This window comes from Pristiophorus japonicus, chromosome 13 (genome assembly GCF_044704955.1).
Source record: "Pristiophorus japonicus isolate sPriJap1 chromosome 13, sPriJap1.hap1, whole genome shotgun sequence".
Classification (NCBI taxonomy): domain Eukaryota; kingdom Metazoa; phylum Chordata; class Chondrichthyes; family Pristiophoridae; genus Pristiophorus; species Pristiophorus japonicus.
In genome coordinates this window covers 157643669-157657386 of record NC_091989.1, presented here as the reverse complement: position 1 = coordinate 157657386, position 13718 = coordinate 157643669, and the positions used below count along the sequence as shown (strand labels likewise).

Here is a 13718-nt window from a genome sequence, read left to right as displayed (position 1 = left end):
GTATCATGATTGCACTGCTGTGTCACGTGACATTTCTGTTAACGATCCTGTGTATGTACTAAATTATGGTCAAGGTCCCAAGTGGATCGCTGGTACTGTTACAGCCAAAGAGGGTAACAGAGTGTTTATCGTCAAGCTCAAAAATGGGCAAACATGCAGGAAACATATTGATCAGATAAAGCTGCGGCACATGGATGAACCGGAACAGGCTGAGGAAGACACAATCAGTGACCAACCAACCTACCCTCGGTCATCAGAGGACTCCACTGTCATCAGTGAATCTGGACTTTCAATCCCTGACATGGTCATTGCCACTCCCATCAGATCGGCTACCCAGTCTCCAGTCACAACAGACTCAGAACGCTCACCCAAGGCTGGAGTTGAACTGAGACGATTAACTCGGGAGCGGAAAGCCCCGCACTGTCTCAATTTGTAAAAGGACTGTTACTAATATCTTAAAGGGGGATATTGTCATGTATGTATGCTTGGGGTTACTAGCCACCAGGTGGCACCACTGTCGGAGGTCATTGGGCTGTACGCACGCGTGTGCGGCTCAGGTATAAAAGGCGAGCCATCATGTAATGTAATCACTTTGGGCCCTAATAAAGCCGGGCCAGGTTTGTACCTGTGTTAGTTTACAGTATTCAGTCTAGCGAGTTATTACATACATAACACATTCCCTGCATGCAATAGAAGAGAAGTCATTATTGGAGATCAGTGTCTGGCTACGATTGGATAAGTAAGAGTAGAACCAAGCAAGGGCAGTCTAAATGAGATGGACATTTTAAGGATGGTGTGGTCACCATGTCAAAGGCTGCAGAGAGCAATATTGCTCCTGTAAGCTGTTTTAGGACAAGAAAAACAAGTGTTTGAATGGCAGCTTGTCATCGTGGTTAAGGTCAGCCTTGGCATGTTGTTAGGGTCAGCCTCGTCATCGTGGTTAGGGTCAGCCTTGGCATGTTAGGGTCAGCCTTGGCATCGTGGTTAGGGTCAGCCTTGGCATGTTAGGGTCAGCCTTGGCATCGTGGTTAGGGTCAGCCTTGGCATGTTGTCTTGGCCTCAGGGTTAGAAATAGCTTTAAGTTTTTGGATTAGCCTCATTATTAGGACTAGAATCAGCTTTGGTATTTCAGATGTGTCTCAGCAAGTTGCTCCATAATAGCTCATCCAAACTGAATATGAAGTTCTCAGTTTTGGTCCCTAGTTTATCCTGGGTTAACTTACCATATTCCAGCTATTTAAGCCTGACTCCTGGTAGGAGTGTACTGGAAGGCCCATGGAGATTTGGGGCCAACATTTATAACATAACAAATATATAAAATGTTACAATTCTGAAAAAAGCATTAAAGTTACAATTAAAAGTTGTTAATTAATAGGAAAATAAGAATAGGAGTTGGCCATTCAGCCACTCGAGCCTGACCCGTCATTCAATTAGATAATGACTGAACTGTATATCAGCTCCATTTACAAGCCTTTGATCCATATCCTTTGATATGCTTACTAATAAAATTCTGCCAATCACAGTCTTGAAATTTTCAATTGACCCAACCTCCACATATTTTGGGGGAGGGCACTGCAGATTTCCACTACCCTTTGTGTAAATAAGTGCTTCCTGATTTCACTCCAGAGTGGTCTAGCTTTAATTTTAAGATTGTGCCCCTTGTTACAAATGCCTCCAGGAAATTTCCATCAGATAGGCTTGCTCTTCTGCTAAAGCAAAATACTGCGGATGCTGGAATAAAAACAGATTATGCTAGAAACGCTCAGCAAGTCAGGGAGCATTTGTGGAGAGAGATGGCCTTTTGTCAGAACTGGAAAAAGTTAGAGATATAATAGGATTTAAGCAAGTGCAGAGGCAAGGAAAGGGAGGAAAGAACAAAAGGGTAGGTCTGTGATAGGGCGAAAGGGAGGATAGATTAAATAGCAAAAAGTATGATTGTAGAAGGCAAAAGGAAATGGTAACAAGAAACAAAAGATGTAAATGGGAATAGCAGGTTCATCAGCAACAGCTGCCATCTGAAAAAATGGGGGGAGAGGTTATGATCTGAAATTATTGAAGTCAATGTTGAGTCCGGAAGGATGTAAAGTGCAGAATTGAAAGATAAGATGCTGTTCGTCGAGCTTACGTTGAGCTTCATTGGAACCGAGTAGAAGGCCGAGGACGGAGAGGTCAGAGTGGGAGTGGAGCAGAGAATTAAAGCGACAGGCGGCCGGAAGCTCGGGGTCATGCTTAAGGACTGAATGGATGTGTTCCACAAAGTGGCCTCACAATCTGTGATTGGTCTCTGGAGGAGACTGCATCATGAGCAGCGAATACAGTATACTAAATTAAAAGAAGTACAGGTAAAATGCTTTTTCACCTGGAAGCAGTGTTTCGGCCCTGGAAGGAAGGAGATAAAAGGGCAGGTGTTGCCTCTCCTGCGCTTGCATGGGAAGGTGCTGTGGGAAGGGGAGGGAGTGTTGGGGATGATTGAGGAGTAGACCAGGGTGTCGAGCAGGGAACTGTCCCTTCATAATGCTGAAAGGGCAGGGGAGAGAAGATGCATTTGGTGGTGGGATGACACTGAAGGTGGCAGAAATGGCAGATGATGATCTGTTGAATGCGGAAGCTGATGGGGTAGAAGTGAGGACAAAGGGAAACCTATCATAGTTCTGGGAGGGAGGGGAAGGGGTGAGAGCAGAATTGGGACAGACACGGTTGTGGGCCCTGTCAATCAGGGTAGAGGGGAATCCTCATTCTCGTTTGAGGAAAAAAGATGTTTCAGAAGCACTAGTATGGAAGGTGGCAGAACCACGATAGAGTTCCCCTTGTCCTCACCTTCCACCTCATCAGCCTCCGCATTCAACGGATCATCCTCTGTCATTTCTGCCACCTCCAGTGTGATCCCACCACCAAACGCATCTTCTCTCCCCTCCCCTTTCAGCATTATGAACAGATGCAACAGAGAAAGAGAAACTGGGAGAATAGAATAAAATCCTTACAGGAAGTGGGGTGGGAAGAAGTCGCATTAAGGTAGTGTGGGAGTCAGTGGGCTTATAGCGGATGTTGATTGATAGCCTAACCCCAGAAATGGAAACAGAGAAGTCGAGGAAGGGAAGGGAAGAGTCAGAGATGTACCATGTAATGGTGAGGGAAGGGTGGAAATTGGAAACAAAGTGAATGAAATTTTCCAGTTCAGGGTGAGAGAAGGAAATAGCACTGATATATTCATCAATGTACTGGAAGAAAAGATGAGGGGACCTGAGTAGGTCTGGAACAAAGAATGTTCAACATATCCCACAAAAAGGCAGGCATAGCTAGGACCCATGTGGGTTCCCATAGCAACACCTTTTATTTGGATGAAGTGAGTGGAGTTAAAGGAAATGTTGTTTGATGTGAGAACAAGTTCAACCAGGCACAGGAGGGTGGTGGTGGATGGGGATGGGTTGGGCCTCTGTTAAACGAAGAAGCAGAGCACTCTCTCAGGCCATCCTGTGAAATGGCCTAGCAAGCCACTCAGTTGTATCATGTTTGACAAATTTGCTGGAGTTCTTTGAGGATGTAATGAGCAGGGTTGATAAAGGGGAACCAGTATATGTGATGTATTTGTATTTCCAGAAGGCAATCGATAAAGTGCCACATAAAAGGTTACTGCACATGATAAGAGATCACGGGGTTGGGGGTAATATATTAGCATGGGTAGAGGATTGGCTAACTAACAGAAAATAGAGAGTCGAGGTAAATGGTTCATTTTCAAATTGGCAAACTGTAACTAGTGGGGTGACACATGGATCAGTGCTGGGGCTTCAACTATTTACAATCTATATTAATGATTTGGATGAAGGGACCAAGTGTAATGTAGCCAAATTTGCTGATGATACACAGATAGGAGGGAAAGCAAGTTGTGTGGAGGACGCAAAGAATCTGCAAAGGGATATAGATAGGCTAAATGAGTGGGGAAAAAAATCTGGCAAATGAAGTATATTGTGGAAAAATGTGAGGTTATGCACTTTGGTCGGAAAAATAAAAAAGGAAATTATTATTTAAATGGGGAGAGATTACAAAATGCTGAGGTACAGCGGGATCTGGGGATCCTTGTACAGGAAACACAAAAAGTTAGCATGAAGGTACAGCAAGTAATTAGGAAGGCAAATGGAATGTTGGCCTTTATTGCAAGGGAGATGGAGTATAAAAGTAGGGAAGTCCTGCTCCAACACTACAGGGCGTGGGGAGACCACACCTGGAGTACTGCGTACAGTTTTGGTCTCCTTATTTAAGGCGGGATATACTTGCATTGGAGGCAATTCAGAGAAGATTCATGAGGTTGATTCCTGAGATGAAGGAGTTGTCTTATGATGAAAGGTTGAACAGGTTGAGCCTATACTCATTGGAGTTTAGAAGAATGATAGGGGATCTTAGTGAAACACATAAGATTCTGAATGGGCTTGACAGGGTAGATGCAGAGAGGATGTTTGCCCTCGTGGGGGAATCTAGAACTTGGGGGCATAATTTCAGAATAAGGGGTTGCCCATTTAAAATGGAAATGAGAAATTTCTTCTCAGAGAGTCGTGAATCTTTGGAATTCTCTGCCCCAGAGAGCTGTGGAGGCTGGGTCACTGAATATATTTAAGGTGGAGATAGACAAATTTTTGAATCAAGGGAGTCAAGGGTTATGGGGAGTGGGCAGCGAAGTGGAATTGAGGCCAAGATCAGATCAGCCATGATCTTATTGAATGGCGGAGCAGGCTCGAAGGGCTAAATAGCCTACTGCTGCTCCTATTTCTTATGTTCTTATGTATTAGGTGACTCACCACCATCTTCTCGAAGGCAATTGCGGATGGACAATAAATGTCGACTTTGCATCACATGAATGAAAAAAAACATTGTCAAACAACAACAGTGCCAAAGAGAAAAAAAAATAAGAGCGAGGTTACGGTTTTCAGACCGTAACCCTGCCCCTATTTTTTTTCTAATTTTGTTTCTCTATTTTTCTCTCTTCCCATGGTAGCTGTTGATGATTCTGCTATTTCCATTTTCACCCTATCTAGACTCATCTTTTGTTTCTTAACTTGTCCCTTTACTATCTCCTTTTGCCTTGCACATACCCGCTTTTTTCTCTTAATCTCTTCCACCTTCCATCCTATCAAAGACCTTCTCCTTTGTTATTTCCTTCCCTCTCGCCTTTCCCTGCCTCTCTACTTGCTTAAAAATCTGTTGTATCTCTAACTTTTTTCAGTTCTGACGAAGGGTCATCAACCTGAAACGTTAACTCTGTTTCTAGCTTCATAGATGCTGCCTGACCTGCTGAGTATTTCCAGCATTTTCTGTTTTTATTTCATATTTCCAGCATCCGCAATATTTTGTTTCTGTATTCGTGTTGTTTAGAATGCTTCTTTTGTGTTGCTAAGAGGAATTGATGTTTGTGTTGTGGCCAGATGAGATATTTATGGGGTGCTGTACCAATGGCAGCTTCAGCAAGAACTATGAATTAAGGAAAAGAAAAATATATTCTATAATCCTGTAAATAGTTTCGCTAAAGAAGGAAATTGTGAGGAGGGAGGAAAGAAGCATGAACAAATAAATAAAGTGCTTGCAAGTTAAGCAAATATTACAAACCTACAAGGGAAGGTAAAGCAAAGAGAGCACTTAAGCAAGTTTTGTAAAGTGGCAAGTAAATAGTACTACAAATATATTACAAATATTGGGGTAAAATTGGTCCTGGACAGTAGCCTAAATATATCCAACTCAGAATGGTGTGTGACTTGGAGGGGAACCTGGGAATGATGGTATTCCCGTGACATTGTTCCTCCTGTCCTTCTTGTTCTTCAGATGCTGACTCTGTGCGATTTTGCAAGGTCAACACATTTCCACACGACCAACAAAGCTCTCTACTCAGATTGGACTTGAAATGAAAACTTCACTGATTGCTCAAGTGGGATATTCTGCTCAGCAGCATTTGTTGTTGCTGCTACTGAAATGAAAACAGCTTGTGATGTTGTACACTGCTGTCTTGAAACTGATGGAAGTCTGATGATTGAAGAAAGAAGATTCTTCATTGACACTGCTCCTTTAGAAAATGCTGTACTTGAAGTGCTTCTTGCAACAAGTGGATCAAAGGAGGGTTGCCTTCTTTTGGGCAGAGGGACATGCTCCTCACTACATAGCAATCTATACTGCATGGAAGGAGATGACTGACAGGGCCAATGAGGTGCCCATGCCAGGTGTACCTGGGAACAAATGAGGAAGAAGTTTGTAAGCCTCTGCAAGATTGACAAGGTAAATTAACCCAGAATTTGTGTATCCAAACATTGTGGGCATGGTAATCTTGGAATAGAGTTTCCTGTGTACGTCAGGCAGTTTAATTGAGGCTACATGGAAAGCACCCAGACAACTTTGCACCTCTTTCACTCATACACATAGATGCCAGATTTCTGTGGAGAACATTTCCTATTGCCACAGAAATATGGAAATATCATTGCACATAAATCTAGAAAGTTGTAGCCACAAAGCACAGCAAAATGTACATGCATGTTGATGGACTCATACACCAGTTGGTATGCAGGCGGGGGAATTGGGTGTCAATGTCTGTATTCCTCAAAGTTCCAATGTCTCTACACTTTGTATCTTCTTGCAGAAGAAGGCTGTGCATAGCAAGAAAGAACACAAGTCTATTAGAGGAGGCCCAGCAATTGCAGGCAACTAAATAGAATTGAGGAGCTAAATCCTGGATCTAGAAGTCAGAGCGTATGGAGGCGTCACCCAAGCTCAGAGTTGGTTCCATTCTTTGCTTACTATTCTTCCTCCCACTACTCACTCAGTTGCATATAGGCCTATATTGCACCACAGCAGCATGACACGTAGTAAGTATATTGATAGGTCAGATCAATTTGAAAGGGTTTCTCTCTACTATCGTTCTAACAATATTCCTCCTCAGCTTTTATATAGTATTACATAATATTTACAGCACAGAAACAGACCATTGGAACCAACGGGTCTGTGCTGCTGTTTATGCTCCACACGAGCTTCCTCCCACTTTAATTGATGTCACCCTATCAACATATCCTTCTATTCCTTTCTCTCATGTACTTATCTATCTTCCCCTTAAATGCTGTTCACCTCAACTACTCAATGTGGTAGCAAGTTTCACATTCTAACCACTCTCTGAATAAAGAAATTTCCCCTGAATTCCCACCATCATCTGCCTTTAACTCAGGTGCGTTTCGAGGCACATCACAGACATGCTCGGGAGAGGTGGGCGAACTCATTGAGGCACTTAGCTGCTCGTTAACATACCCTTAACTGCCTTTTTAACATCAGGCTTGGGCTTTAACTGGTTGCACACGGGATTCACGCACCTCGGGAATCTCGCTTGTGAAAGGGAGGTGGGCGCTCAGTGGCCATTGTGCGAGTTCATTAAGTGACAGCTGGAAAAAGAACATAAATACTCACACATCACACCTGCTTCCTTGCCTAAGGGAAAGTCTCTGGCTGACATCATTTGTACAGAGATTTAGCTTTCAGGTGTTTGCAGGTCATTTCTGCAACCTCTGAAGTCACTCTCACCACATTGCAAGTCACTCTCAGTGCATTGGATCCCATTTTACTTGGCATCTATTAGGTCAGCATGGGTGCCACTTATGCTGTCTCACCTTGGACCTCAGAATCGGACAAAATGAGCCGCAGCACCTGTCATGTATGTATGCTTGGGGTTACTAGCCACCAGGGGGCACCACTGTCGGAGGTCATTGGGCTGTACGCACGGGTGTGCGGACCAGGTATATAAAGGAAGCCACCATGTAATGTGGGCACTTTGGGCTTGAATAAAGTTGAGCCAGGTTTGCACCTGAGTGAGTTTACAGTATTCAGTCTATCGAGTTATTACATACATAACAGCACCAACAACACAAACACACAGAAGCAGCAGGATCTGCATCAGCTGCCTTCTCCTCACCGACCTGATCCTCCACTGGAGAGAGGGGATCAGCACAGGGGTGCACCGCGACAGAGGCAATACCCCCAACACAAGGTATTTAGGCAGAGGATGAACTTCCTTGACATGACTGAGCAGCAGTGCTTCAGGAGGCTCAAGTTATCATGCCAGGTCATTGCAGACATTTGCAGCTTGCTGCCCAGAGGACCTGGTGCACATGCCTATCAGTGACTGTCAAACTCGCCACTGCCCTCAACTTCTTCACCTCGGGCTCCTTCCAGGGATCGGCAGCAGACATTTACAGGATCTCACAGTCAGCCGCCCACAGATACATCACCCAGGAGACCGATGCCATGTTTCACAAGTCAGCCAATTATGCAAAGTTTGCCACTGATGAAGCCAGTGTTACTGTGCGGGCATTCGGCTTTGTGGGCCTGGCTGCATTCTCACAGGTGCAGGACATCATTGACTGCACACATGTAGCCATCGAGGCACCCCCACATCACCCAGGAGTGTTTGTGAGCTGCAAGAACTTCCACTCCCTCAATGTGTATCTCGTCTGCAACCGTAAACCGATTATCATCCTCATCATAGGCAGTCCCTCGAAATGAAGATGACTTGCTTCCACGCCAAAAAGGGATGAGTTCACAGGTGTTTCAATGAAGGACCTAATATTCCAGATTCCGAACTACATCTTGAAGGGTGGTAGATGCCTGTGCGTGGATTTTTTAACGTTTTTTAACGTGTGGTGGCCGTTGCACATCAGCCACCACACGGGCTTGACAGAGCTAGGTCTTGGTCCAGTGGCAATGATTACCCAAGACGACTGGAGCCCAGCTCTGCTGCACGGACCTAGTGCACACACATATCGCAGTGTGGGCTGGCCCGTGCTGCCCCTGGGCCCTCGCCTCTTCTGGCCCCGAACTCATGCCTCTCCTGGGCCCCAATCACATCCCTCTATAATCTCTCACCGCTCAGAATCAGGTGAATTTATAATGGGGAACAAAGAAATGGCAGACCATTGAACAAATACTTTGATTCTGTCTTCACGAAGGAAGACACAAATAACCTTCCGGAAATACTAGGGGACAGAGGGTCTAGAGAGAAGGAGGAACTGAAGGAAATTCTTATTAGTCAGGACATTGTGTTAGGGAAATTGATGAGATTGAAGGCCGATTAAATCCCCAGGACCTGATAGTCTGCATCCCAGAGTACTTAAGGAAGTGACCCTAGAAATAGTGGATGCATTGGTGATCATTTTCCAGCAGTCTATCAATTCTGGATCAGTTCCTATTGACTGGAGGGTAGCTAATGTAACAGCACTTTTTAAGAAAGGAGGGAGAGAGAAAACGGGGAATTATAGATCAGTTACTCTGACATCAGTGGTGGGGAAAATATTGGAATCAATTATTAAAGATGAAATAACAGCGCATTTGGAAAGCAGTGACAGGATCGGTCCAAGTCAGCATGGATTTATGAAAGGGAAATCATGCTTGTCAAATTTTCTAGAATTTTTTGAGGATGTAACTAGTAGAGTGGACAGGGGAGAACCAGTGGATGTGGTGTAATTGGGCTTTCAAAAAGCTTTTGACAAGGTCCCACACAAGAGATTGGTGTGCAAAATTAAAGCACATGGTATTGGGGGTAATGTATTGATGTGGATAGAGAACTTGTTGGCAGACAGGAAGCAGAGAGTTGGGATAAACGGGTCCTTTTCAGAATGGCAGGCAGTGACTAGTGGGGTGCCGCAGGGCTCAGTGCTGGGACCCCAGCTATTTACAATATACATCAATGATTTAGCTGAAGGAATTGAATGTAATATCTCCAAGTTTGCAGATGACACTAAGCTAGGTGGCGGTGTGAGCTGCGAGGGGGATGCTAAGAGGCTGCAGGGTGACTTGGACAGGTTAGGTGAGTGGGCAAATGCATGGCAGATGCAGTATAATGTGGATAGATGTGAGGTTATCCACTTTGGTGGCATAAATAGGAAGGCAGAATATTATCTGAATGGCGGCAGATTAGGAAAAGGGGAGGTGCAAACGAGACCTGGGTGTCATAGTACATCAGTCGTTGAAAGTTGGCATGCAGGTACAGCAGGCAATGAAGAAGGCAAATGGCATGTTGGCCTTCATAGCTAGGGGATTTGAGTATAGGAGCAGGGAGGTCTTACTGCAATTGTACAGGGCCTTGGTGAAGCCTCACCTGGAATATTGTGTTCAGTTTTGGTCTCCTAATCTGAGGAAGGACATTCTTCCTATTGAGGGAGTGCAGCGAAGGTTCACCAGACTGATTCCCGGGATGGCAGGACTGACATATGAGAAGAGACTGGATTGACTGGACTTGTATTCACTGGAGTTTAGAAGAATGAGAGGGGATCTCATAGAAACATATAAAATACTGTCAGGACTGGACAGGTTAGATGCAAGAAGGATGTTCCCGATGTTGGGGAAGTCCAGAACCAGGGGACACAGTCTAAGGATAAGGGGTAAGCTATTTAGGACTGAGATGAGGAGAAACGTCTTCACTCAGAGAGTTGTTAACCTGTGGAATTCTTTGCCGCAGAGAGTTGTTGATGCCAGTTCTTTGGATATATTCAAGAGGGAGTTAGATATGGCCCTTATGGCTAAAGGGATCAAGGGGTATGGAAAGAAAGCAGGGAAGGGGTACTGAGGCGATGATCAGCCACGATCTTATTGAATGGTAGTGCAGGCTCGAAGGGCCGAATGGCCTACACCTGCACCTATTTTCTATGTTTCTATGTTTCCTTCGCCCCGACCTCGCCGCTCTTGCAATACCTGCCCACCAAATTATCAGATCAGTAAATTGCAGGATAAGGATTAAACTGTACAGATTACACCAGTCAAATAGTATGTTCTTCAGGAGTGACTAGCCTCTGGCGTTGATCCATTTATCTGCATAGTCCCACGGAAACTTTGGTCAGTCGTGCTTCATTCCCTAACGCATGGATTTCTGCCATTTCTGTCCAAGTTAAGTTACAAGCAACACAGTGGCGCTGGATTGTCAATTTTAGTATCCAAGCCTCGAGTATTTTCTCTGATAAAACAATCATGCTTGTGGTGTGTGCCAAATTCCTTGTCAGCTGTCATGACTTTTTTGTGCTGCACCAGTCCAGCCTCGCTCAACTCTTCACACCTCCAAACAGACATACCAGCTGGCTGCTTGGAGACAAGGGCTATCCATTGAAGACGTGGTTGATGACGCTGTTGAGGAGGCCAAGCAATGAGGCTGAGCAGCTCTATAATATGTCACATGTCCACCAGATGTATCATAGAGCAAGCAATCAGCATGCTAAATATGTGCTTCAGATGCCTTGACAGATCTGGAGGAGCCCTTCAGTACACACCAGCCAGGATCTCTAGAACCACTGTCGTATGCTGCGTGCTGCACAACATATTGCAGCAGCGAGGATTGGAGCTGCAGGAGGAGCAAGGCGCAGAGCGCACAGCCTCTTCAGAGGAGGAGGAGGAAACTGAGGTGGAGATGGCACCTGCAGTGGCGCACATTGCTGCCCAGAATGGCCTCATAATGGCCCAATTTGCTTAACTTGCACCAGTGCACCCATATGGCTCCCAGATGCTGTACCAACACCCCCCCCCCCCCACAAACTTCCCCCACCACAAAGAAGTCACACAATGACCAAGCCATCCCTGTCACCCAAACCCGCATTGCTCGAGGTTAAGTAATGTCTCACCATTCACTCCAAGTGACAAAGCCACTTCCCAGGTACCAGGCAAAAATAGACAAGCTGGGAAAGTAGTGCAAAGAAATAAATTAACATTCATTTAGAATGAGTGTCAATGGTGGTTAGTCAGATGGGAATGTGAGTAGGAGCATAGACAGTGAGGGATGGATGCAAGGTAGGTCGGTGTGAGGATTGACGTGTTGGAGTAGACTAAGGAAGGCAGAGTGATGGGTTTGGGGTGACACATATATCAAGATGTAGTTGAATGTGGTATTGCACTCACCTTTCCTGACCTCATGAGATCATTAAATCTTTTCCGGCACTGGATCCAGGATCATGTTACTACGTCCACGCTGCTAACCTCCTCTGCAATCTCAAGCCATGCCTTCTTGGTGTCTCTTGCTGCTCTTTTTCGCCCATCCCCAGGGAACGGCACCTCCCTGCGTGCTGTGACTCCCTGGACCAGGACTTTCAGGGAGGCATCAGCCAATGTGGGCGCAGCCTTCTTTTAGTGTGACTCCATGAACCACACAAATCTCAATGATAGCCAGCAATTTCCACCTCTCCCAACAACCTTCTTCTCTCCTCCAACAACCTTCAATGGGATGTGTGCAAGGCTGCTTTAAATATCCGAGCTGAAAACAGTAATCTGTGACGTCACCAAACCCGCTCCATTTAATTGGGCCGGGAAACCTACATGAATCTTTCAACTGATGTAATTGAGTTGAAGGCGCAGTGCAGAATGTGCTGTTAAAAGATTCGGGATGGCGACCTGCTACGCAGCTCCGATGCACAGGCAAAGATGCTGGCCATCCATTCCAGAGGATTTAGCTGGTCAGTGGCCCGTGAAAGTAGAGGGACAGGAGCCTGCTGACTGGAGGGCCAGTTCAAACACTCAGCTGCCAAATGCAGGGATTGATATCTCTTGGGGCCTGTATTTGGAGGAAAGTTGCTGTCAGAGTACCAAATGATTATGCAGTTATTTGAGAATCTGAGAAGATCCCTAAAGGTCTGGTAGTGATTGTGGAGTTCATTCCCTTCATATGTTGGCGTGCTGCAGGCACAAGTCACCACATGGCACTATGGCATAGTGACAATAACAGAGACCTAGCTCAAAGAAGGGGAGGATTGGGAGCTTAATATTCCTGGCTACAAAGTATTCAGAAATGATACGGAAGGAAAAAAGGAGGAGTGCTGGAAGTATTGATCAAAGCAAATATTATAGCACTGGAGAGGGATGATGCAGTTGAGGGATCAAAGATAGAGTCTACTTGGTTGGAATTAAGGAACAATAGAACAGATATTACACAACTGGGTTTATATTATAGGCCACTAAATAGTGGGAAAGAGATAGAGGAACAAATTTGCAGCCAACACCAAAAACAACAACTTATATTTATATAGCACCTATAACATAGTAAGATGTCCCAAGGCGTTGTCCTAAGACAAAAAAATTGACACCGAGCCACATAAGGAGAAATTAGGGCAGATGATCAAAAGCTTGTTCAAAGAGGTAGGTTTTAACGTGCGGCTTAAAGGAGGAAAGAGAGGTTGTGAGGCAGAAAGGTTTAGGCAGGGAATTCCAGAGTTTGGGGCCTAGGCAACAGAAGGCACGGCCACCAAGGGTTGAGCGATTATAATCAGGGATGCTCAGGAGAGCAGAATTAGAGGAGTGCAGATATCTCAATGGGTGAGGGGGGGGCGCGCTGGGGGAAATTACAGAGATAGAGAAGGTCGAGGCCATGGAGAGATTTGAAAACAAGGATGAGAATTTTGAAATCAAGGCGTTGCTTAACCGAGAGCCAATTTAGGTCAGCAAGCACAGGGGTGATGGGTGAACGGGACTTGCTGCAAGTTAGGACACGATTAGTCGAGTTTTGGATGACCTTAAATTTACGATGGGTAGAACGTGGGAGGCCAGCCAGGAGTGCGTTGGAATAGTCAAATCTAGAGGTAACAAAGGCATGGAAGAGGGTTTCAGCAGCGGATGAGCTGAGGCAAGGGCGGAGACAGGCGATATTACGGAGGGGGAAATAGGCGGTCTTAGTTATGCCATGGATATGTGGTTGGAAGCTCATTTCCGGGTCAAATATGATACCAAGGTTG

General features: G+C 45.3%; 1 protein-coding gene across 2 annotated transcripts in view; it reads left to right on the top strand.

The window, feature by feature from the left end:
- LOC139278331 (carbohydrate sulfotransferase 6-like) overlaps window positions 1-13718 on the top strand; it is a 100014-nt gene that overhangs the window by 65266 nt on the left and 21030 nt on the right. Inside the window, exon 2 of one of the 2 annotated variants that reach the window (XM_070896995.1) lies at window positions 5809-6255. The exons of the other annotated variant lie outside the window; for it this stretch is intronic. Within the exon in view, the coding sequence (XP_070753096.1) occupies window positions 6217-6255 (39 nt within the window). The 5' untranslated portion in view covers window positions 5809-6216. The remainder of the gene's footprint in view (window positions 1-5808; window positions 6256-13718) is intronic. 2 annotated transcript variants of the gene reach the window in all.